This window comes from Solanum tuberosum, unplaced genomic scaffold, assembly GCF_000226075.1.
Source record: "Solanum tuberosum cultivar DM 1-3 516 R44 unplaced genomic scaffold, SolTub_3.0 scf00104, whole genome shotgun sequence".
Classification (NCBI taxonomy): Eukaryota; Viridiplantae; Streptophyta; class Magnoliopsida; order Solanales; family Solanaceae; genus Solanum; species Solanum tuberosum.
The window spans coordinates 742774-769617 of NW_006239030.1; the positions used below are offsets into that span (position 1 = coordinate 742774).

The following is a 26844-nucleotide window of genomic DNA, read 5'->3' on the forward strand; positions in this document are numbered from 1 at the left end:
AAAAAAAAATACACAAAACAATCACAAAAACATAAAATCACTAATATTATACATTTATCAATAGTTAACAAGTAATAATATTATCTTAAACATAGAGACGATTTACAGTTTAATAATTCTTTTTCCATTTCAATGTAATTTAAAAATAAACACTAAATAATAATAAATACTAACCCGAATGATCCCATCTTCCACCATGTTTAATTAGAATTGATACGTAATTGTCCATCTCAATAAAATCAATTACCTTCAATTACTCGATTCTGGTAATTTTTTAGGCTGAAGGATTATGAGAGAGAAAAGTTGAAGAAAAAAAGGATATGATCTGATTTTTTATTTTATTTTAACTGATTTTGAGTGAATTAAGGATAAAAAATATTGTTAATTTGTTTGGATCCCTTATTTCATGCTAATCATTAAGGATAAAAAATATTGTTAATTTGTTTGGATCCCTTATTTCATGCTAATCATTAAGGATAAAAAATATTGTTAATTTGTTTGGATCCCTTATTTCATGCTAATCATTAAGGATAAAAAATATTGTTAATTTGTTTGGATCCCTTATTTCATGCTAATCATTAAGGATAAAAAATATTGTTAATTTGTTTGGATCCCTTATTTCATGCTAATCATTAATTATCCACAATAAGTTCAAATTAAATTACAGGCCACAATTTCAGTTTTTTTCTTTATTATTTTTAATTCCATTTTTTTTTAAACTTTCGTTTATCTTTTTATTTATTTTTAAAGATTTTTCCAATTAATAAAAACATTTTTTTTTTTTGTGAATTTGTTATAACCTGAAATTTTTAATGCTATAACTTGAAAGTTTAATTCTACTGCTATAGCTTGAAAATAGTACTATAATATATGTCATATATGAAATTTACACCATTTAAGACCCCACTTGCATTTAACATTTGTGACCCATACACTATTGAAACAGATTTTGAAAAAGAGAAGCCGCCTTCTTCAACGAAGCTTGTTGAAATATATTTATGGAAAAATCGTTTTGGCCAGAAAATTTGGTTAGAATGGCATTTTATCTATGTTATTTTATCTTTTAAAACATTTTTATCCTTTTAACTAAAAATGGAAAAAAGATCAATTTATTTTAAAATAAAAAGATATTATAATTTTTTAAATTTCTGGCCAAATTTTCTGACCATTTAGCATTACCCTATATTTATTACTCTCCCGTTTAAATTGGTTCGCCTGATTTTAATATTGCACCAAGTTTTAAAAAGTAGATTAAAGATACATAACATGTACCAAAATATATTCAAAATGAGTACTAAAAATAGGGCAGAGTACGGTCTAACCTCACTAAATTAATATAGGTGGGACATGCAATATTATTATTTTATAGAGATATTATTTAATCAATAAATTAATATTTATTAATTTAAAGAGTGTTTCGACGCCGCAAAATTCCTTTGGAGATGAAATCTCAGAGAATTTAAATGAATCCACTTGTGAAAACGTCATTCATGATGAGGTCATGATTAATGATCACGGTTACCGCAATAAAATGGACGTTAATAACTTGTTGGATGGGTCAAAATAATACATGTTCATAGGTCCAGAGCTTAAAAGAAATTGTGGATGACATTGAAAAAAATAATGTTGATGATAAAGTAGAAGATGATGCAATACTTTTGGAACTAGTTACGGGTCAGGAACATTTAGAACCTTTCACAATTTTTATGGTGCAGTTCAAAAAATCAACATCAAAATTTTTGGATGCAATAAGAAAAGTTAGAGATGAGCAGCTTCAACAAGATTTAAATTTTAACAAAAAATAGAACACAATAGAGTTATGTTTCACTAAATTGTATTAGATATATTTGTACTTTTAACAAATTATTAATTTATAATATTAATGGGGCTATATATTTATATAGGGATTTTCAGCTAATATATTATCTTATTATCTTATTGAAATGAGTGATTTTTTATATTTGCCCAAGTTGGGACTGGAAATTTTTTTTATCTTAGAGAGGTTATTAATTACTCGAGTATTAGTTTAGCGAGGTTTTACTGCACTACTATTATTACTGTACGACATGATAAATTGTTGTAGTTTGATACTTTTCTTTGTAAACTGCTTGCATTCCTTGATGGTAAAAGAGCAAAACACATCCAAATACTGCAACTGCGTGATGCATTACAAAATAAATACTGTATATCCTACGATACGACTGACTGTTCTTTATGAGGAACATAAATCAGTAGTGTCGTAATCAAGTATAAAATTGACTCTTACACACCATAATTAAGCAGAAAAAACAGCCTCAACAAGAACATGTTTCTTCCTAGGATATCCCAAACCAATCATATGATTAAGATAAACAGTCCCTTCCTTCACAGTTGCTGCTGTACTTAAACGATGAATAGCGCCTTTGGCCTTCCCCACAATAGTGCCACTCTCCCAATCATCAGAGCTCTCAACTAGTCTTGTCGGATTTCCAGCCACAACAAGCTTGGTTGGCGACAGTAACTCCATGCCATCGCCAAATTTCAACGATCCATTGTCAATCTTTACTAGTTTAACTTCATCACCCTTGGCGATTTCAATCTTGAACAAATTGCCAGAGAATGTATGAACCACCAGTAAGTATCCGTTTGGATGATACACTATTCCGTTTAGCCCAACCAGTTTATTGTACCACTCTTTAGGAGTAAATATTGGGTTCTTGATTGTATATTTAAGTTCACCATTCGCGCCTACCTTCCATATCTTGTCTGCTTTGGCATCTGTTATGTATGCATTCCCCTCTGTATCAACTACCACATCATCCGCAAATGCTTTTTCATCCTCTGCAGATTTGAGTATAGTTAAAATCAAGCAATTAGACAGAGAACTCAAAGATGGATCTAGGATGATCGATTATGTGAGTTCAAACTGCTTTCGTCTCAAACAATAATAAAATCACACTCACTCTAAATCCTAAATTCGCCTCTGCCGAGAAATCATTGCTTGATGAGCATATCTCAAAAATGTATAGTAAATGAAGTGTTCCAACACTATCACACCTGGACATGTGAAACAATAATTTGACTACAATAGCACAAGATGCCAGCTTTCAGTGACTTGTTTATTGTTAACCATTTAATGGCCCTAACTCAATTCCAAGTGATATCTAGTCATTTAAGTCTTAATATAATAATATCTGCATATGTCTGAGGCTCAATAGTTGGTCAAAATGAAATTTGCAAAGCTATACAGGAAAAGATAACAGAAAATTATTACAGGTCACATTGAGCTGTCTCAATAGGCATTTTCTCTGTTAGATAAGCTCCTTATTTTGTCCCTTTGGGACTATGTTGCTCAGATTCTTTGGAAGTGTGTGTTGGATCCTTCAGAAGTAGTGTATTTTTGAAGGATTCAACACACGGGTGACGGTATTTTTGGAGAGCCTAAGCAACATAGCTTTAGAACAATTCTCTAACAAACTGATCTTTCAAACATTGAGGGGCCATTAGCCGTACAACTAGAAAGAAGATCCACAAAGCAACTGAAGAAAGAAATCTTTCAAGAGATCCTATGCCAGGAAGAATGGTACTAGTTGTTCCTTTATGCAAAGTAAGGCACATTTTTTAACTTTTTATGCTTTCACTTATTTTATCTTATCTTCTACCGTAACACCACATGCTAGTCCAGCATATATAAGATTAAAAGGCAATCAGGGGAAATCATATTACTTCCAATCATTTTGTCTTTCTTAAACATCTCATTTAAACGTCGTGACAACTCCATTTAGCATAGATATTGAAATAATATTTGGTGATTATTTCAAATAATTGTTCATATTATGCATTTTTCCCACGAATAGAACTTCAAAATACTGAACAAGTTTTCAAACAACCATTTATTTGGCTATGAATTTGATTAACTAATTCACTTCAATTTCAAATAAACAAATTGAAGTTTGAAAAACAAGTGTGAGGAGTATTTCAAACTTCATATTCTCTTATCAAATGTTCACTCATAAAAGTTCAATTACTTTCCCGGTGAAATTCATGTTCAAGCATCACTGAACTTATAAATACCATTTTCAACTTGAACTTCAAACATTTTTTAAAAATTTCAATCAAACCATGGACAAGTGATACTAATCTATTATTTCAACTTCAAACTTACAATAATTGAATACAAGTTTATTTAGTACTTCAAGTCATGAAATCCATGTCCGAGCCAAGTCAGAGCCACCCTTGCTCTAGGGGTGTCAAGCGACATTACTTTGCCGGAAAATTACATTGTAAATAGAGGTTAAATTTTGATTTAATAAATATATATACAAGTTAAATTTTTGTTTAGTGGTTAAAGGATTATGATAACTCCTTGAGGTTGCGTGTTCTAGCCCTAGCCTCATAATTATTTTTTTACTACAATCCTTAGCTCCGCCGCTGGTCATTAAAAGTGATGAACTAAAGAAGAAGAACAAATTTCAAATTAAAAGTGATGAACTAAAGAAGAAGAAGAAAAGTAACAAAAGTTTCTTATTTTTCGAAAATATCAAATGTGATGAAATAAATGCAATCTGGCTTTGACTAAATTGCAAACGTATATGGGAAAACAAAAGTACGTAATCAGATATAAGTTAGGATAAGTTTAGTTATCATGGGATAGGTTATATAGGAATAAATTATATTGGAGATTAATTATGTTAGAATTATTTTATTATTGACTGTTTGATTTGTTGTATTCAATATAATATACATTGCATAGATTTTAAGAATAAGTTGTTTGTTTACAGAAATACCCTTCACTTTGTTTAATTTTTTAAATTTTATTTGTAAGCTTTAATTATTCATTCTTAAAAATAAAATTTTCATTTTATTTAACTTAGATTTTTTTATGTGTGCATTTTCATGATTGTACCATATGTGTTTAAGAATAAAACATTCATCTTATTTAGCTTTAAAATTAAATTTACATCTTAAGTAAAAATGATTTATTATTTATATCACATTATTTAAGCATATATCACTCTTAAATTGTAAAATATTAAAGTTATCTTCATTTTAGTTGATAAAATACAAACTCTCAAGTGATTAAAAAAAGTATAATTAAAAATATGTAATTCAGTAGTAGAGAAATCAAAATATAAATAAACATAAAAATTAGTTAATTATATTTTTTAATAAAAATTATATTTATATATCGTAGTCTTTTAATAAAAAAATTTTGAAGAATTATCATAAAAATAAATCGTAGTGAAGGTTGTAAATATTATACATGGTATTAAAAATAATGTGAATATTCATAGTTATAAAAAGTAATGTATTAAAAAAGTTTAAAGGGATTATTTTATCTTTTTATCCTGTGATAAATTATCTCGATATTACTATTTCACTCAGAGATAGGAATAATTAAGACCTTAAAGAGTCGTTTGGTTTGAATACAATTTATGATGGAATAAGTTATGTTAAGATTATTTCTTATTGAGTGTTTGATTTGTTGTATTTAAAATAGGTAAAAAGGACAAAAATACCTCCAAACTATCGTAAATGGTATGCAGATACCCTCTGTCATACTCTTGGGACATTGGTGCTCCTGCCGTCCAAAAACTAGAGCATATATGCCCTTCACTCTAACGGAAAACTAAATAGGGACACGCGGCGCAATCTTATCCGTCAATCCGATATTTAATAAATGTCGGATCTGTGGATAAGATTATGACACGTGTATGTCACCGTTAATATAAAGGGTATATATGCTCTAGTTTTTAGACGGCATGAGCATCAATGTCCCAAAAGTATAACGGAAGGTATCTACATACCATTTACGATAGTTCAAAGTATATTTGTCTTTTTTCCCTTCAAAATAATATGCATTGCATAAATTTTAAGAACAAGTTATTTGTTTACAAAAATACGGTTCACAAAGGCGAAAAGTGACATAAAAAAAAGTTTAAAGGGATATCTTTATCATTTACTTATTTTATCCCAAAATAAGTTATTCCATGATTACTATACCACCCAAGGAGAATAATAACTTATCTTGATACTAATTATTAATTTCATAATAAGTTATTCCAAACTTACCAATCAAACAACAAAGTAAATAACACTATAATTTAATCTCAAAATTATTTAATGTTATACTTCACCCAAAACGAGCCTTAAGTGGTTTCCTACCCACCCAAAAAGAAGTGGAGTATTAATTAAAGCTAAGGAAGATCCGGTAGTGAACTTTGCTGCTTTCATTGGCCGGCAAAAAAGGACCACACAACTGAAGCACATCAAAGTATTTTGTAATTTTGATTTTATATATATATAATTTATTGATAAAATTTGAACCTATCTCTGACTCTACCCCACTTATAAGTTTATTTTATAAAGAAAAAAATATGTTAAATAGCAATATGTCAATCTACAAGTTGGAAATTTCAATTTACGCGATACATTATTTTTAGTTTGTTTCTAAAAATTAATATATTTCTATAATTAAACTTAACTTTTAAATTCATTTTCTACTCCTAACCAAATATTTTATAATTATATAAATATATAGATTTTGTTTTTTTGACCACAAACTTCAAAATTCTTATTCTTGTATTTTTATTCTTAAATTTTGTGTTGAATAAACAGTATTAGTAGTTAGGACATGAGAGTACTAATTATTTTTAGCTATTACTCCCTCTCTTTCATATCAGTTGATCACTTTTCTTTTTACATGCATATTAAGAAATCATAAATAAAAAGATAATTTTACCAATTCATCCCTTAATAACATTTTGAAAATTTTATAAACAAATGTAAATAAATACTTCAACAAAAATTATAGCAAAGTTTTAATAAATATTTCTAAAAAAGTGGATGATCCCTTAATAACATTTTGAAAATTTTATAAACAAATGTAAATAAATACTTTAACAAAAATTATAGCAAAGTTTTAATAAATATTTCTGAAAAAGTGGATGACTAATATAAAATAATTATTTTAATAAGATGATCAACAGACGAGTCGCTCTCATGAGTTAGCCATGCTTGTTTCTTTTTCCTTTTTCTATTTGGTGACCTACATCATAGGAGCAAAACAACATCACGAATCTCGAGGCAAAATGGTCGCCATCAAAGCCGGTCACAAGTGTATAGAAAAAAGTCAAGACTAAAACTAACTTCCAATTCATAACACTAATATTCAATTTATTATATTGTGTACCAATAATTATATTATTTCTCTCCAATTTTAATTGTCATAATTTTCATTTTACAAAGTTAAACGATAATAATTTTGACTAACATTTTAGATGTATTCTTGTCATATATATATACAAAAAATTGGAATTTATAGTACTTTTCGTATAGTTTTTGAATATATAATTTTTTTGTTTAAAACATTAAATTAATATAATCTAATTTAACTTTAAAATTTACTCAAATTAATTTTCGAAAAAACGCAAAATTAAAAGTGGAGAGAAAGTAGTAATCAATGAAAATGTGTAGGCTTATACTCCATATGTCTCTAATTACTTGTCCATTTTTCCTTTTATAATTGTCCCTAATTACTTGCCCATTTTGACAAATGAAGAAAGGACAATTTTTTTTTTATCTATTATACCCTCAATTAAATAATTAATTACTTTGAAAATGTAAAACTTTTCATCCACTTCATAATTAATAAGGGTAAAATGATAAACTCCTGATGTCATTAATTATTTTCTTAATTAGTGTGTCAATTCAAAAATGGAGAAGTAATTAGAGATAGAGTGAGTAACTTTCTTTGTAATAAGTCAATTAATTCATTCATATGTTATTTAGCGTATGATGGGTAATTAATTTGGAAAGGCCATCAGACTACCCTTTCTGAATTGGTGAATATTTTAATCGATAATTATTTACTCGCTCCGTCCCATTTTATGTGGCAACATTTCCTTTTTGGTCAGTCCCAAAAAGAATGTCACATTTCCTTATTTGGTAAGTATTTAAAGGTACAATTCCTCTTTTATCCTTGTTGGTCCCACTTATTCTTGAAAAGAGTACTCCAATACATTTATTAGGAGAGAGAAAAATAAGTCTATTTTTTAAGGGCAATTTGGTAAACATTTCAAAGTCTTTATCTATTTCTTAAACTCCGTGCCCGGTCAAATGTTGCCACATAAAATGGGACGGAGGGAGTAATAAATAGTAATTAATGTAAAGAAAAAAAGAGACTACCTGGACCGCTAAGTTTGGTGAGAAAAACCCGGTTCCACGACGTCAAATCATAGGCAGCCAAAGCGCTATACCGATTCCCCAACACATCAGCGACGGCGACTAAAACCCGGTTCCTTTCCCGGTCTATAGTAAAACCGAGCGACGCATTACCGGTCAAATCAGCGTCTTTCACTACCGGAATTTCCTGTAGCACGTCGCCGGGAGAATAATCGGCCTCAACCGGAATCACACCCAAACCGCCTTCAAAAAAACTGACAATGAACCGGCGGTTAGCATCGTCCCATTTAGAACACTCACGTAACCAGCCGGTACTGTGATAATGGTAAACGTGAGTCGTCGGAGAAGAAGTTTCTAGATGGATAATAAAGGCGATTGGAATTGCAGATACAAAAAATAGGAGTAGAAGGAACTTGGTTGAACAGAAGAAAGAAGCCATATTTTAGCGTGTGTGTTATTTTTATGGAGAGAAAAATGTGGTATTTTGATGTTTTTTTGAGGGTTTATAAGGTGAGAGTGAAAGTATATAGTTAGGTGAAAATTGGAAAGAAGATGGGGGCGTCACCAAATTTGGTGGCGTTTGTTTCAAACGTGTTAATTAAAACTTTCCTATTTTTTAAGGAAAAATATTAATTGAAAAAGGTTTTGAAATGTTTTTCCAATAATCTATAAAAATAAAACTATACTATTTTCCCTCATTCCTTTTTAGTTGTCATAATTTTTTTTTAAATGTCAAATGACATGAACTTTGACTAACATTTTAAGACATATTTTTAATCATACTAATATGAAAAAAAATTACAACTTAGAGTACTTCTCATATAATCTTTAAATATCTAATTTTTTATTTTAAAATATCAAATTAATATAATCTAATTTAATTTTAAAAATTAATTAAATTAACCTTCAAAAAACACCACATAAATAAAAAGGAATGGAGGGAGTAGTATTCTTTTTGCCGCCCTTCGTTAAAATGTTCATAAAATTATCCTTGGCATTACCAAATTTGCCAGAATCTCTACTCTCATTTGCTACTCTCCGTATTTTTTTTAATTTGTTCGCTTTGAACTTTGTATATTCGTAAAAAATAATATAAAAACAAGAAGTTCTTTAAAGACATAAATATGACTTGGCATAATAAATAAATCTAACCCTTAACTTGACGTCAGTTGATAACTATGATATTTTTCTTTGAAAGTATACAAGTAGACACTTAAACTTATATAAAATTGAACAAATTGATACATTTGTCCTACATGATAATTTTGTGTCCTACATGGCGTCCTATGTGTATTATTTCATGTAGGACACGTGTGTCTACTTGTTCAATTTTTTACAATTTTTAGTATCTACTACTGTACACTCAAAGTTAGAAGGCATAGTTATCCGCTGAAGTCAAATTAAAGGTCATATTTATATATTATGCCTATTTGACTTGGTGTCTTTCACTAAAAGATTTTGTAATTAACAAAATTGTTGTTACTATTTTTTAAATTATTATTTAATTATCTTTATAATATTTAAAAATAAGAAATCTACATACAAGGTAAGAGGAAAATGTATTTTAAAAATTAAGGAACACATCCTTAAATAAATGGTAAGAGGAAAATATATTTTAAACAAGATACCTCACAAAAAAAATATTAAATAAAATAAAATTACATTAGGAAAAATTAGAAATTTTGTCATCGTAATGCGGCCTAAAATTTGGCATATATAGAAATATTCACATTTAAAAATTATGTTAAAAAAATTATAAATCACAATAACTAACAATTTAAAATACTTAAAAAAAATAAAATTATGGTCAACAAAAATTTAATTGACTTTAAAAATTTTATATTTGTCACAATAAATTGGGGAAAAGAATAAAATGAAATGTGCATTAAGTCGATTTTCGTACAAAAAAAAAACTCAATTATCATTAATTTGACTTTAATTTAATTTTTTTATATTTGTCACATAAATTGGCGAAAAGAATTAAATGAAATGTGCATTAAGTCAAATTTCGTACAAAAAATAACTCAATTATGATTAATTACAAAATAGGGATAGTTTCAATATTTTCCTTAATTTTGTTTTTATGTTCGACTTAATTTTTTTTATGTACTTCTATTATATTCCATTCAAATCAAGACGTGAGAAAAATATATTTATTTTGTTTTTTTCCTTCATATATTTAGGAGTCTTAGTTTTGCACGTATTCCATAAATATTAGGAGTCAATGTATAAAGATAATTAAATAATAAATTATAGTAAATGATAATTGTTTATTGTACACTCTTTTAATAATTGTCAAAAAAAATTAATCGACATTTATAAGTAATTTAGTTTACGCGCTTTATACGTGTATGATGTATCTCACGTTAATTAATAAAACTATATTTTAAGGAAAATAAAATCATTTAAATTGACGTTAAAATAAATGTTATATATATCTAAATTATAAGAATTTCATATTTGAAGGATAAAAAGTTTTAAAAAAAAAAACATAACCTCTCTCTTCAATATTTTTAATGCTTTTATTTATTTAATTAATTAATTTATTTATCATAATTTAAGTAAGATTTATATAAATTTAAAATATTTATTTTAAAGTCTTAAATGTTAAGATTTTCCATATATAGTTTAAATAAGGAAATTTTTAATGAACAAATTTGTTTTCAATTTTAAAGTACTAAATATTATGAGTTCTTACTTCTTACCTATTACAAACCAATAAATATTATGAACTATAGCTTTTAAATAATTTCAAAGACCTAAATAATAGGACGATTTAATAGCTAATTTAGCATATGTGCATTACATGCATGTATAGACTTAGAAGTTATTAATAGCAAATTTATCAAAATAACGGATCAAATAAATCTCGAAATCAAGATTCAAGTTATTGTTGATTACGAACACATGAAAATACACAAATGAATATAGCAAAGGAGAAAAGGAACGATAATTTATAATTTTGAGTACGAGGATATGCCAAATTTTAGTCTACTTTATATTGTCATCACAAAAATTCTAAATTTTTTATATATTTGAGACATTAAATACTAAAAATATAAATTATTGAAAGTGTCTTTACTTTCTTTGTCACAAACATATGGTATACGTAAATGAAATTTGGAGGGTCGATTAATTTTTTTTTATCATATTTGTTGTTAATACATTTTAAAATTTTAAATTGTTAACTATATTTATAGATCTTTTACATAATTTTTAGTTATGTAAATTATTGGAACTTCCTTTTGATAATTTAATATTTAAAAGACAGTGTTTTTTAAATGCAATTTTAATTTCAAAACGCACACATATCAATGAAGACATGTCTGTTCTAGCCTCTTTTACTGTACTGTTATTTGTAATTTAATACAGTATTTCAAATGTGGACCTTTATCATTTAAATATCACACAACAGATAACGGTAAAAAATACATATGAAATCCTTTTTTTTTTCTGAATTTTTTACTTAAGCTATCAAGTATTTATGTTTTTTATCAGGATTATTACCAACTACTGTGTTGATTAAATACACATTGACTAATATTTGATGATGTATGGTGTACACTCTAATCCTTAAGTAGTGAGATCATTTGAATTGTTATAACCTCTATCAAATTATTTGAAATTTGACTCTAAAAGAGCCTCCCTCCCCTCTCCCCACTGTTTTTTGATTAATTAAAAATAGTGTCAAATGACAATTCACATGAATAATTAAATGAATTAATTGATTTTCTGTTTTTAAAAAATAATGATAAAAACACATATAAAGTATTATTCTTTTGCGAGTTTTCTATCTGAATTATCAAGTGTTTACATTTCCTATCTGAATCATCAACTATAATATCATATTACAAAATTTTATTGGCATTTTAACTTGTCATATTTCTTTTGGCAATTATGTTCAAACATTTAATCTAATTGGGTTCATGGTGTATTTTAATAAATAATTGATGATAATTTAGATTAAAAAAAATATAAATACCAAATTATGAAGACCAAATTGATTACCCGTAGACTAGTAACTGGGCCACGATTATATCGGATTGGCCCATTCGGTCCAAATAATCCTATATACTCGTAAGTGGTCCCCGTGAACATCGTTTAGGCCTAAAAAAAAAAAGAAAAAAAAGCAAATAAAATAGCAAATAGCTATTGGAAAGGGCACCATTTCTTCTCTCTAATAATACTTCATCGTCTTCGTCCGAGCTCTTTCCTATCAGGTAAAACCCTAGCTTTTACTTTATACTCACTGCAATTTGTAAAGTTTCTTAAGATTCGTTTTATACTAGTTTTCTGATCTGCAATTTTATCCGTCAAAGTTTTATAGGATCAACTTATCTGTTTTGCGTTGGTAGTTTTTCTTATTTTTTTTTCATAGATCTGATAGATTTTTCTGTAATTTGTTTTGTTTGTGTGCACTAACTCAGATCTAGAGAGAACTATGCTATTTCTTTTGTTTGACTTGAAAAGGCTTATTTTTCAATCTGGATTGTTGAATAGTTTTGCTGTATATCTGTTGAATTAATCGAAATAAGGAGCTTTACTAGGATTTAAACTGCATACCTGATGTTTAGCTACCTTAGGGCTTAGGGTGAAAGGACTACTAAAACTTGGCCAAAGATTTAGAAGGAGTTGCTGGGAAGTGGAGAATGTTGCAGTCTTTGAATTTTTTGATTTTTCTGTACTTAACTAGCATCTCTCTTTATATGCGTGTTTTATACTTGGTAGAATTATCCGAGCCACACAAAAATGGATCCTTCAGTTTAAAGAGACCTTCGAGTCTTCTTTTAAGACGAGTGATTCATGTTTTCAACCTCAGGTAAAAAGAATTTCTTTTGGATTAGTGGTTAATAACATTTAACCTTATTTAAAACTAATACCTTTAAAAATAATTATATTTATACAAAGGCCCATAGATATAAAATTCAAAATATTACCCTTAAACAATGTATTGCTTGTTTGAACCAAACCAGACAACCAAGAGGTTGTTAAAGCAGTCCCTAAATTAAAATATACCTTTGAGTCTCTTATTTAGTGACTCAAGTTTAGTTTTTTTTAGAAGCGACTCTTTTGAGTTTGGTGCTAATGGCACATTTTTAAAGCCTTCAAATTTTTTTTTACTTGCACATAGGTCCTACCTTCCCATTTGCCCCTTCCTCCTCAACCTTGCCACCACCTCCTTTCTTTTTGAAACCCTATCACAATAACAACTACAAAAAACTACACTTTACAATTCTACTATAAAACAGTTTTTAGTAGTTGCTGCTACAAGTTTGACAGTTGTTGCAACAAATTCAAAATATGTAGCAATAACTACTGAAATTGTTGTAACAATTATGAAAAAAGTTGCTACAGCTTTAGTTCTTGCAGCAACTTTAGAATTTGTTGTAACAACTTGTTGAATTTGCTGCAAGCTATCTTCCCCTAGTTAGAATTTTTTATACACAAATTTTCTACACAAAATATTCATGTCTAAAGCAAAAACAAATTGTCTAATAATAAAAAGAAAATGAAGAAAAGGAAACTGAAGATGACGAAACATAGAAGAAGATGGAGATGGAGAGGAGAGGAAATCAAATTTTGGTCCCTTCTTTTATCTCCCTTTTCATCGTTTTCTTCCTTCTCTTTTTGTGTTTCATCATCTACGGACACTGTTTTTCTATTTGTGGAGAATATTTTTGAACTAGTGGATGAGATTTTGCAATTAATCCAACAACATCGGTGGTTGGTGTATGGGATTTCAAAGAGGGAGGCGGTGGCGTTGTGTAAATAAGAAAAATTCAGGATTTTAAAAATCTCATTAACACTAGGCACATAAGATTCACTTGTAGCAAAAACGTAAAATTTATTTTACTTTTCCTTGAATAAGAGACTAAAGAGTTACATTTAGAAAAAGTACCCTAGTGGCTATTAGGGGTAGGGATAAAGGTGAAGTAGGCAGCGACTCTCAGTGCAGCATGACATGTGGTCTTGGGTTATTGATGAAATTTTGCCATTCATCAGTTGAAATATTCCACAAATCATTTACAAGATGTAGCCAAATGGAAAGGATTTATTGCTTTATGGGGGAAGAAGTGCAAGCCTCCTTACTCCACAAAGGTAGGGGTAATGTTTGTGTACATCTTATCTTATCCTCCCCAGACCTCACATGTGGAATTACACTGGGTATGTTGTTGTTGGGGCCGAAGTGCAAGGATGGATTCAGCAGAGAATATTTTCTCCATGGGTTGGGAAGAAGATGTTTTGGGTTAGAGAGCAATTTAAAATAGTAGAAGGAGAAGTGATGAAATTCAGGAAGGATGGAGGGAGATAGGAAGAGAAAGAATGATATCACGGTAAAAAGTGGAAGCTATGGTCAATTCTAATTTCATGTCAGTGTAATTAGAGGCCAAACAAATTAATGGACTGCTCAGGGAGTTGCAGTGTAGATGGACCAAGTATGAATCGTATGTGTAGGTACTCAGAACTTAAGATAATCTAATCACCTAATTCTCGAACTAGGATGTACTATTTATAGTATATCTAGTGTGGTTGGCATTAGTACTTACACTACTGTGCGCTGGTGGAACAATAGCATAGTACTAGACCCTCAAATGTTTGGTGGGACTTAGTTTACTTCCATTCCTATGATGAGGTCCGGTTGTCTCATGTTCATTACTGTTACCTCAGAGTTTAATTACTTGTAAAAAGATTACCTCAAAGCTCAATTGCCATCAACTCAATGTTTTAGGTAACTGTTTGAGGAAGTCATTCTTCCAGTTGTTTAATATTTGTTTCAATGTAGTTGCATCATTTATCATGTTGTATGGTTGCGTATAACTTGCTTCTAGCTACTTTTCATACACTTTTTGAGACCATTTAGTTGTTCTGTTGGTTAATGTGGGTGAGGGGAATTAACTTTTATCCCGTGGTGTTTTTGCAGAAGTTTGCTACATTCGGAATCAAATGGCTGGCCATCGGATTGCACATGCCACATTGAAAGGACCTAGTGTCGTCAAGGAAATAGTTATCGCAAGTGTACTTGGTTTGGCTGCTGGAAGCTTGTGGAAGATGCACCACTGGAATGAGCAAAGAAAAGTTAGGTCATTTTATGACTTGCTGGAGAAGGGTGAAATAAGTATAGTTGCGGAAGAGTAGTTTCTCAGGGATCATCTCCTGTGATTTGGCTCTTCAATTAAGCATGGACATACTCTTATATCGAAAAAAAAATAAGTTTGAAAACCAAGTATTTCTCCGTCTATTTGTTGTTGCTCCATGTTTGACTTCGAAGTTTTTGATTTTTATTGACCTGCTTGGGACAGGCTAGATTGAATTTTCTTTCATCAATTTGAAGTCTGCCATTCAACAGGCAAACTCGTGTCCATGTTAAAAGTATATTATTTCTACTTTAATAGGTTCCTTTTAATAAAAGATTCACCAGAAAATTTATCCCCAATCAATACGGGACTGTATTTGCTTACTCTAAATCTAGGTCTCTGTTCATTATTAGTGATTAAATGGATGTAGATGTGTGCCTGCAGCCTGCAGGTCGGTAAAGAGATGGCACTGTTCTGTTGATTTATGCCTAATTATTGCTGGGAAAAACACTTTAACCGTTGGAATCATATTTTGAGTTCCAATCGGGAAGCATTTAGCAACTTTATCACAATCATGTTTGGAATTATCATGAGTGAAATAACATGTTTTTATCTACACGAGCAGATTTTAGTAATTAAACATCTACAAAGTTAGTTTTTCAATCCTAAAATGTATTTCCCCGACTCTTTTTCCTTCCAATTTTGAACTATTTTGTTGAGTAATAAGCAATCTCAATTAGCTTGCAAATGATGTAGTAGGCGTAGAAAATTGAGGCTCGAAGGTAAGATCATTCTTTCAATTAGAATAAGCTCATGCTCAACAAGAAAAAATTCATTACCAATTTTTTGTTTCCACCCCCGCCCCATCTCTTTAATTTTAATGGTTTACAATTTTCTTTTTATTTTTTTAACCCTAAGTTATTACGTACTTCCATATATGCGATGAAAGTCAACTTCAATTCGAGTGTCAACTAAGTTACTTTCCCAGAACCAAATGGCAAAGTAGAGTAAATAAGAAAACATAAAAAGTTAGAACCTAGATATACATTTGTCTAAATCTCAATTTGTAATCGTTATATACAGTACAAAGATGTTTACCATAACCAATATGAACTTTCCCTTTAATTAATGAACAATGGCTTTACACATCTAAATTGTAACCGCACAAAGCAGAACGCAGTATAGTCACCAATGAGGCCATGTCATAAAGAAACACACTGTTTTACGAGGGTTCTAATTGTTGCTATAGATATAGATTTTTGTATAAGTGGTCAGCAAGCGGACCTTACCAGATACTCGTGGCTTCATCTCCAGGTAGCTGTCACCCTTAGAATCTACAGTTCAAGAAACAAAGATGGGAAATTAGAGAAGAGAGTGATAACAGTATAAATACCAGTGAATAAAATGACCACCAACTAAGCATGGACATTACTAGAATATAAAGATGCAGCAGATAGGCATTGCTGCTACTCGTGCCGTAACCTTGTTACTCAAGATTCAAGAAGGTTACTGCAAATAGTACTTTGGTCATTCAACGGCCAACACACTAGCATAAGAACAATTTGTCAAAAGCAAAAAAAGAGGTATCTGCAAAAGTCTACTGGTTGGTTGGTAAGAATGAAAGGAAGAGTAAAAAGGAGCATTAGTAAATGAGAGTGTATTTCCAAATAAAAGAAGACACTCCTCTATGTAAACCTACAAATATTAGATTAATGGCATTAATTCTTTCCTTCCGATCCTTTTAAGCAATCAACCACTCGCATGTTTAAATACAGAAAGTGAGATAACAAAATCTAGCTCCCATACTGACATGGACGAACTGTACCCAACGAATCTGAGGAAAAGATCCCCACCATATCAACTTATTAGCTATAGATCAAAATTCCTCAAGGTGTTCAAGCATTAAGGTCCCGAGGCCCAACTATCATTATAATAAGGAATGGCAAAACTATGTGTGTATGACCAGGGCCGTCTTAACCCCTAGGCCACTAAAACCATCACTTGAGGCCCCATATATTTTGAGGCCCCCATTTTTAAAAACAATTACTTATATATGTTATTTAAAAAATAATTATTATATGCATTATGAGTGTTATGATTTCTACTAAGGAAATTGCATATGAGATGAAAATAAACTGAATTTCATAAGAAACAATTTGATAAAAATGTGGATAGCGAAATCACAAAGTCCCTTGAAGAACCTTTTAGAATTGATTGTTTTATATATGTAGAGTAGATCAAACTATTTTTTCACTTCAAAATAGATTTGAACCAATTGAAACATATGAAAATATTTTTGATTTCTTATTTAGTGGTAAAATATTGAGATCACTAGATGATGAGAATTAAAAAAACAATTGTCTCAACCTTGAACTTTCTTTATCATGGGATAGTTATTATGATATTGATGGTTTAAATTCATTTTTTGAATTAAAAGTGTTAAGGAAAATAATACAAATAGAAGATAATAATCTAATTAAAATTCTCAATCAAATAAAAAGACTTGATTCTTTTCCAAATACTCATATTGCTTATAGAATAATGTTAATAGTCCTGTAACTATTGCCTTCAGCCGAAAGAAGTTTTTTTGACGAAATTAAAAATTGATTTAAATCTTCTTTAAGATCAACAATGTCTAAAGAGAGATTGAATGAATTAGCTATATCATCATTTGAAAAGAAAATTATTAAAACAAATTGATTATAATACAGTACCTAATGACTTCGCATATAAAATAGCTAGAAAAGTAGATATTAAATAAAAGTATATATGATGAAAAAAATATTAGGGCCCCTCTCTTAGGTTTCGCTTTAGGCCCCAATGTTATTGAGTCGGCCCTATGTGTATCTGCCACTATTGAGCGATTAAGTGCAGAAAAGTAATTTCAAGTAGTTGGTTAAATTAATTGGCATGGATAATATAAATAAAATGAGACTACATTTATCCATGCTAAAACACAATACACCTAACTTTGAATAGAAATTCTCCACATGTGCTGTGGGGAATCCATAAGTTGAACTTTATTCAAGTAAACAATCAACAACTTGACTAAACTTCCATGACAGAAGAATCAAGTTCTTGATATGAGAAATTTTAGAACATACTAAGATATTTTCATGAAATATGAATTTACCACAACAAAGACCTTCTGATACAGTGAAATTTGTCGTCACCCATATTGGCAAGCTTTTAAACACCTCCAGCTGCACCAACAGCTTCGCGCTGTAAATCTACTGTCCCTTCTGCATTGTCCTTGCACACTCTAAGATCTGCCTAGACATCTGAAGTATATACACAATGCTTTGGAAGCCACCTATCAGTCTCCCAGAGTACATGCATTATACTCTCACGTGCTCCAATACCGTGACTCTCATATGGAAGAATTGCATGGCAACAAAGGGCACCATGACCTTTCAGTGCATTGAAGAAATGATCTGACTCTATATTTTATGCAAAAAGAAAAACGGTTTTAAGATTAAATAAATCTTGGAAGAACAAGGAGTAAACCAAGAACTGCTGCTACTTTATGCAATCAATGAATGTGCAGATAAACACATGTCAATTAAGATCAAACTGTGACTACAGTATGCAGTGAAAGAAGATTCCTGACTTCAAGATTCTTCATGCTAGTATGCATTGCTAACTTCTCATTCCCTGTATGCACTACAAACTTCATTTATCTCCATCTCGGATTCATTTTCCAGAAAATCTCCCTCTAAACTACCCATAGTCAGCTTGTTGTTTTCCACTTGAACATTTTCATCTTCTGACTCACTCTCAAACATATCATCATCTTCATATTCCTGCAAATCTGTAAGAGTGTCCATTGTTTCCTTCTTCTTTCTGTAACCAACAAAGCTTAGAACTTTTTCCCTCCAAACAATCAAAGGATGTTTCTCGATCAACTCAGAACCTTCATAAGCACTGTTGATATATACATGAAACCTTTTGCCTCTTTCTGAAACATAAAAGATCCCAAAATGTTTAAGCAGCAGTCTCATCAGTTTCTGAGGCATTACGAACTCCTTTCTAAAATGAGTCAAGTAATCTGTCACCAACCTCTTTCCGACTGTAAAACTCAGCAGCTCATGCATCACTGCAACTGCCCTCTTATTGAATTCCAGTGTTCCAGCCTTTAATTCACTGGCATCTGCATAAGGTGACAAGTATTCCCGCTTCTGAAAATCCTCTATCTTCCCCTTATATCTGGACAACACTTGTTTATAATCAGGTGGAAATTTCATGGGGAAAGACAAGGAAAGAGGACCAGGTACGTGATCATCTGGGGCCTGCATAACCCCCAACGCCTTTCTTTCTAACTCTGTCATAGCCCAACTTGATTTCCAATTTGCAAGCTCTAAGTACTCACTTTCATCATAAGGCTTGAATGGCTGAACAACTCTAAAGTGATCAGGAAACCTCCGCACCCAATGGTTCCTAAAATCCATTGGCAACCCCAAATCTCTTCTGAAATGAACAATTTTATCTAAGGCAAGGCGCTTGTCTACAGACATCATCAGCATCCTAGTCACAAGCTCTGCAGCTTTATCACTGTGTTGTTCAATAATAGCCTCCTCTTCCCGGACTAAATCTTCAGCCTCCTTTGTCAGACCACACCACAAGATCCCTCTATCATCCTTGTACAGCTCAAAAAGCTTGGGGGATTTCCGTAGGAAGGCCGAGATTTTATGGGGTTTTGGGAGGTTTAGTTGTCTTCTATAATCATCAAGTTCCCTAATCGATATGATTTGTTGAGGCTCCTTCTTAAGGACTTCAAATATTAATAGGACTTTGGAGAGTATTTTGTGTTTCTCTGTGACTATTTCAAGGTCATGCACCCGCTTCTTCTTGCTTCTGTCTTGGACTCTTTTACTAGTGGTCATTGATCGGTGCCATTGCATGATTGCTGAAGAATCTATGAACAACAACACATTTGATGAGTTTAGTTCAGCAGATAAACATCGACGTCTACCAATAAGGTTGAGCATTGTGTCAAACCACAATAACCAGAAAGGATTCTCCCAGAAGAACAAAGAGAGTATTGCAGTTGTTAGTCCAAATACTAAACAGAGCACTGAATGATCGATGTACTAGCTTCTCCGACCAACGCCACGATGCGGCATGGCAAGTTTTAACACATTGTAGCAGCAAAATAGGCCTCCCAATGAAACCAAATTGGCTTAAGTGAGTTCTCAGGAAAAGTACCTTGAGGGAATATCGAAAAAGAACTCTGTTAAGACTGCTAGTTCACTCTAATCTCACAAATTATACTAGAAAAATCACATATTCATGAGTATATTAATAGAATAGGACAAGGTTGAAAGAAATGAACCTCAACTGCTTCTTACGATTTTTGGGAAGAAGAAACAGAGGACTGTAACTTAATCAGAGCGGCGACTGGACCTCAAGCTCTTGCTGAAATCTTTTGTGTCTGCGAGTGTGAATCTATGAGAAGGAGGTGAATGTGGAGCTGTCTTCTGGAGCTATGATTGACGGTGTGAAATTGGCTGGAGCTCCGGTAGTTATGGGGCAGAGCTGGTCGACGGACAGTGAAGAGGCGAGGAGCTCTCTGTTTTCGGCAAAGGGAGGGACGGTGGCTGAGCTCAGTGGATCTGTGGTTGGTGCAATGGTGGTCAAGTATAACATCACATCTAGGGCATGTTTATTTTTTTTGAGTGTAGTTAATTAATTTTGATGCGTAAGTTGAGTTTACACTTAATTTTTATAAAATTAATAACAAATTAGTACTATATTATAAAAATAATACTATGTATTATTGAATATCTAGCGACAGATAAATACTTAGTAATATTTTTCTAATAATACTTATTTGTCATATATGAACATTTAATTTTTTATTAATTAATTTTTATTTATAAAATCTAATGTAGTTATAATATGCGACCAAACATTATATTTATAATTAGTTTATTGTGTAATTATCAAATTATATACCTACTATGCTAATAATTATACCAAATTCAATTAAGAAATGACTTTCTGAATATACCTTTAGTATAAAGAAATTCCTCAAACTATAACAATTAATGAACTCATTCAATTGATACATGAATAGCTAAGAAAGTTTATTTAGTTAATATTCATAAACAATCTGTTTCATTAAAGGCCGAGGGAAATTTCATCATGTGGGTGCAAATAAATCAGTTAAAAACGAGTAGGCAGGGCGTTAGGCTAGTGCCAGTGGGGTACATCAACGAGGACAGATCACATGGTTAACGCGAGGGGCCTGTTTTATAATAAAGGGGGTACTCTCTTCTCTGATGTGCGCTATATTATTGTGTCGTATTCCTTAAGGAGTGATCTAGGTATAAGCCACATGGTAATACCCGCCAAAAGAAATGGGGCCTTGAGTACTCAAATGCATACGAGGAAAGGACAATTATTCAGTGCACTTAAATTTAGTGGATGTGGTTCCATATTCATGAAAAGCCAGATTTGAATTTGTTAAGAAAAATTAGTAAAGGATAAAATGTATACACATTGAATGCTGATTCACTAAAAAACTTACTAGAAAAAAATTTAATTGATACAAATCTTGATTAAGAAAAAAAATGAAAAGAGTGCAATGTACATTTGACTCCCTTAGTAAATATATTATTTGTATCTCAAAGATAATTCATTTTAATTTTATGGTTTAACTTTTTAAATGTCGATATTATTAATATCTTAGTCACTAGACATGCCATATTATTAATTAATTGACTCCGTTGAGTATCTATCTTACTATTTTGTTGAACATTATGTGTAAAAAAACTTTAGTAAAATGTTAATTTATTTGATCTCCTTGTGTATCTTCCCTTTTGTTGAGTTGTCAATAGCATGTTTATCTAATATTGTTAGAATTTTTTTCTTCTTCTATGAAAAATAAAATAATAACAAAGTATGTTGAGTTATTAATTCAATCATCTCACATTTTTTGATAATTTTATGAATAACTATTATCTCCATATAATTTGAAAATGTAAGTCATTACTTTTTTTATTAAAATGCCACGAAACAATTATACCCAATAAGTAAATAGATAGCATAGTTTGGATGAGACTCTATATGGATCAGTTCAATAATGTGAATTGAACTCATTATAAGAAAATAATATCCAATCATCCCTCAAAACTATCTTGAAAGTACATATGACTAGCACCAATTCAGTGTATTCTTGAAAGTACTTGTTTTTGGAGTTTCCCTTGAAAGAATGATAACTCAACAAGAAATATGTTAAATTTCCATCGGGTATTTTCTATTCGTCTCTTTTCCTCTACTACCTCTTTAATTTACACTTCCACTATTTCCTTTTATTTTACCACTAAAGTTATTACATCTCCCAGAGGTAAATGTCAAAGTAGAACCAAATAAGAACACAACATAAAAAGTTAGATGAAATCATAACCTAGCAATACATTGAGTACTGAATCAACAATTTCTAATCGTTGTACAGAGCACAAAGATGTTTAGCATATCCAATATGAACTTTCCCTTCTAATTAATGAACAATAACTTTACACTTCCAAAATGTAATCGTGCAAAGCACAGCGCTGTATTGTCACCCATAAAGCCATGACATTAAAGAAGCACAACGTTTTATGAAAATACACAACCTGCACTCCTTTATAAGGGTTCTTATTTGTTGAATAGAATTGTTGTATATGTCGTCAGCACACAGACCTAACTGGGGACGCCTGCTTCATCTCCAAGGTAGCTCGTCACCCTCAAAATCTACAGGTCAAGAAACAAATATGGGCAATTTGAGAAAAGAGAGGAACAAGAATATAAATTTGTGTGAATAAGGTAACTAGAAATAGTGTTTTGGTCATTCAACGCACTTGCATTGGGACAATTTGGAAAAAGGAAAAGAGAGGTATTTGAGAGGGTCTAATGGTAAGTAGCTAAGAATGTTAGGGAAAAATAGAAAGGAGCATTAGTAAATGATGTGTATTTTTTTCACATAAAAGAAAACACATATCTCTATGTAAATCTGCAAATTTAAAACCGGCATTAATGCTTTCCTTTCCTATACTTCAAACCAGTCAACACCTTGCATCCTTAATGCAGAAAGCAAGGCATCACTCTCTATACTGAACATGGACCGAGTGAACCAATGAATTTAAGGAGGTTTCCAACCACAAACATATTACCTATTAGAATATAGATCTACTCAAGGTGTTCAAGGATAAAGGTCTATGACTATCACAATGATAAGGAATAACAAAACTGTGTGAATTTGCCATTATGGATCGATAAAGTGCAGAGAAAAGTAGTTCAAGTTTTTGGTGTTAATTAACTTGGATAATATGAATAAAATGAGAAACACAAAGCGCGTAACTTTGGATAGAAATTCTCCACATGAGCTGTGGGGAATCCAGACGTTAAACTTTATTCAAGCAAACAATCAATCAACTTGACTTCCATGACAGAAAAACAACTTCTTGATATGAGAAATTTTAGAACATGGGATTATATATTCATGAAATAGGAATTTACCACAATAAAGACCTTCTGATAGAGTGAAATTGGTCATCATCCAAATTGGCAAGCTCTTGAACACCTCCAGCAGCACCAACAGCTTTGCTTTGTGAATCTACTGTGCCTTCTGCATTGTCCTTGCACGCGCTAACATCTGCCTTGACATCTGAAGAATAGACACAATGCTTTTGGAGCCACCTATCAGTCTCCCAGAGTGTATGCATTATACTCTCCCGTGCTCCATAACCATGACTCTCATATGGTAGAATTACAAGGCGACAAAGTGCACCATGGCCTTTCAGTGCATTGAAGAAACGATCTGACTGTATATTTTATGCAAAAAGAAAAAGGGTTTTAAGGATCAAGACTATTGAAAGCTAGCAAACTCATTAAATAAATCTTGGAAGAACCAGAAAATGTACGGAGTAAACCAAGAACCTCTGCTACTATGTTGCATATGTTAGTTGAGGAAATATTCAAGGAAGATATGGGTATCTTAAAACGTGATACTGAAATAAGAATAAGAGGACCATCATTTTACCTGCATCGTCAAGGTTCCTGGATTGTTGTCCTCCTCCCCATGGATAAGCAAGATAGGCTTTTTAATCTTATTGGCTGACATAAAAGGGCTCATCTCAACATAAGTACTGGTCGCCTCCCAAAGTGTTCTCTCCTCGTTCTGGGAAAAAAAAGTTCTTAGCAATGCGAGTGAATGAACTAAATCCTCCTAGAATGCAGAGAGACACACCAATTCATAAGGACTTTAGACTGGTTGGTCATACACATGACTGGGGAGGACTACCTGGAACCCAAAAGGTGTTAGTGTTCTGTTATAAGCACCAGAACGAGCAATTCCACAACAGAAAAGATGAGGTGCATGCGCAAGGAGGTTTGCTGTCATGAATGCCCCATATGAATGACCACCAACAGCAATTTTGTTTGGATCAGCCACCTAAAAAACAAAGCACCAGAAAACTCAGCCGTAATTTCTAAGTTTCATGCAACATATGTTTAGCAAGAAGAAGAAAAACTTACTCCACGGCGTATAACTTCTTCCACTGCAGCCTCAGCGCTTGCAACAAGTTGTTCTATGTACCTGGTTAAACCAGCATTTATTCAATAAACACCCAAATCTCCAAGTTCAAGATAGAAAAGTAAAAGAATTCACTTCAGCACAAGATGTAGACATAAATTATCCTTAAAATTAGCTCCGGAACATCAATAGTCTACAAGGAGGAGCAGAGGAAGCAAGTCCACTCAACATCCCACGACACCCTCTGTTCCCCACCCCAAAGAAAAGCAAAAAAGAGAGTAAAAGGGTGTAATAATGCTTCATCCCATGTCAGTAATCACACAGGCGTAAAATTTTATGGAGGAAAACTTCAGTAGAATAGGTACACGCGGCATGGTAGTCAGCATGATACTCATACAAAGTGAAGTTTTTTGAGAAGAATTGAGTTCGTGGTTTTGATGGAGAAGTCCAATATGCGCTCCAACAAACAACTTTCAGAGGGACCAATTTTTTAGTAAATTAGCTTAGGGTGGGATTAACCATCTAAAAACAAAGCACAGGCTCTGATTCATAAGAACAGTATAAAGATCAAACTTTCAGCAAGCACTATGAAGTTCAACTCATTTCATTAAAAAGACTAGAGCACCAATCAGCTCAAAACACAGGAGTAACTGATCAAGATGCAACTGAAAGAAAAACATGCAAAAGAAAGGAAATCTAAAATGAAAGGCAGTAGCTAGTCACATCATTTTCCAATAGAGCAATTAAAAAGAACGGAAGAACCAAGGAGAGCAGGATTTCACTTCTGGATGCTCATTGTACTGTAAGTTTTACCAGATAAACTGTTAGAACCCTTGTTAGAATTCTTGTGAATATTCTAGAAGATATGTAAATATAGTAGGTAACTTAATTTACTCCTACTGTACTTAGGTATTGATTTGTATTGATTTTCTTTCCTTTTTAGAGATAAACATAGTTATTTCAACCCCATAGCTTGAGGGAATAATCAAACCGAGTTCCTCTCATTTCTCATCCGCTTCACATGATATTAGAGTCTGGTTAAGGCCAATGACATAGGAAGAGAGAGTTCTAAACTCGGAAAAAATTTAAGGTAACTTTTCTTGGCTGTCTGATGAGATTCATTTCCCTAGGTGTTGCGACCAAACGAAATCACCACGAGAAGTGGAAGAACAGCGCGAGCAAACCCTAGCCAGCTCCGTCACCGTCTGACCTTCCACGCACCTCGTACATCAATCAGACCAATGCACTTTCCGACAAGATCTGCACACACGCCCTAGCGTGAGCACTGTTGTCGCCACTTTCTGGTGAGTTCTTTTTTCCATATCGCCTCGCCTCCTTATTCGAGACCATCAGATTCCGAGCACTCCCCGGCGAGACAATTCATCTTTCCACGATAAACCAAAAAATGCTCATGTTGCTCAGACTGAATCCAATGGTAATCTAACCAATCAGATGTTCTCTATATATGAGGAAGAAAGAATACAACGGCTATCTTCAGTATCAAGCAAATAAGCAGACATTTCCATCAATAACTTTTGTTGCTCAGACGGATAATCTTGTTGCTTGTATCTCACAATCCACAACACTTTGTCCTTAGGTCATGGACTCAGACGCTTTTGACGACATTTCTAGTAAGAAATAGACATTTCCTGATACTTATTCTCCTTGGTCTCTTCCCACTATTATGCTAGCTAATGGCTCTATGGGTTCGATCAAGTCAATCCTTTACCTTCTTTGACTCTGAATAATGTTCTTTTTGTCACTGATCCTTTCAGCCTTCTGTCAATCAGTCATTTAGCTAAGACTTTAAACTGTTTCATCTCATTCTTTAGTGACTTATTTTTAATACAAGACCTTAGTACGGGAAGGATGATTGGTGAAGGGCGTGAGCCAGATGGACTTTATTATCTCAATTCCCCCAGCTCCACTATTGTTTGTTTGGTCTCCGACTTTCCAAATTAATCCACAAGCGATTTTCAAGAAAATGCTTGAGTTTTTAGCAAAAGTGTCTCTCCGGGTTGTATCAAATATCGTCAGTTGAAAGGCCCGAAAGACAGCTTTTTTTTTGTTGGGGGGGGGGGGGGGGGGGGG

The 26844-nt window shown here is 31.9% G+C and overlaps 4 protein-coding genes across 7 annotated transcripts in view; 1 reads left to right on the forward strand and 3 right to left on the reverse strand.

The window, feature by feature from the left end:
* Positions 1 to 2102: 2102 nt before the first annotated feature.
* Positions 2103 to 8630, reverse strand: LOC102598953 (uncharacterized). The gene is made up of 2 exons (XM_006349122.2): positions 8167 to 8630; positions 2103 to 2820 (listed from the first exon to the last, which is right to left on the reverse strand). Exons 1-2 carry the CDS (start codon positions 8600 to 8602, stop codon positions 2276 to 2278), a joined length of 981 nt encoding a protein of 326 aa, XP_006349184.1. The 5' UTR covers positions 8603 to 8630; the 3' UTR covers positions 2103 to 2275.
* A 3646-nt stretch (positions 8631 to 12276) lies between these two features.
* Positions 12277 to 15516, forward strand: LOC102599273 (cytochrome c oxidase subunit 5C-2). The gene is made up of 2 exons (XM_006349123.2): positions 12277 to 12383; positions 15086 to 15516. The coding sequence occupies exon 2, from the start codon at positions 15109 to 15111 to the stop codon at positions 15298 to 15300; it is 192 nt and encodes a 63-aa protein (XP_006349185.1). The 5' UTR covers positions 12277 to 12383; positions 15086 to 15108; the 3' UTR covers positions 15301 to 15516.
* An 823-nt stretch (positions 15517 to 16339) lies between these two features.
* Positions 16340 to 20926, reverse strand: LOC102599599 (protein ROOT PRIMORDIUM DEFECTIVE 1). 4 transcript variants are annotated; one of them, XR_001473622.1, is made up of 3 exons: positions 20588 to 20926; positions 18373 to 20444; positions 16340 to 16573 (listed from the first exon to the last, which is right to left on the reverse strand). XR_001473622.1 is itself a non-coding variant. In XM_006349124.2 (3 exons), exon 2 carries the CDS (start codon positions 20225 to 20227, stop codon positions 18887 to 18889), a length of 1341 nt encoding a protein of 446 aa, XP_006349186.1. In that variant the 5' UTR covers positions 20228 to 20444; positions 20572 to 20926; the 3' UTR covers positions 18160 to 18349; positions 18864 to 18886. The 4 variants fall into 4 exon arrangements, 1 of the variants encoding a protein (XP_006349186.1); XR_001473621.1 differs by having other exon boundaries at positions 20578 to 20926; XR_001473620.1 differs by having other exon boundaries at positions 20572 to 20926.
* A 1699-nt stretch (positions 20927 to 22625) lies between these two features.
* LOC102600153 (probable glutamyl endopeptidase, chloroplastic) overlaps positions 22626 to 26844 on the reverse strand; it is a 10959-nt gene continuing 6740 nt past the window's right edge. The window contains exons 11-15 of the mRNA XM_006349126.2: positions 24756 to 24816; positions 24523 to 24672; positions 24262 to 24399; positions 23739 to 24043; positions 22626 to 22973 (exon numbers count right to left, since the gene is read on the reverse strand). Of these exons, the coding sequence (XP_006349188.1) occupies position 22973; positions 23739 to 24043; positions 24262 to 24399; positions 24523 to 24672; positions 24756 to 24816 (655 nt within the window). The 3' untranslated portion in view covers positions 22626 to 22972. The remainder of the gene's footprint in view (positions 22974 to 23738; positions 24044 to 24261; positions 24400 to 24522; positions 24673 to 24755; positions 24817 to 26844) is intronic.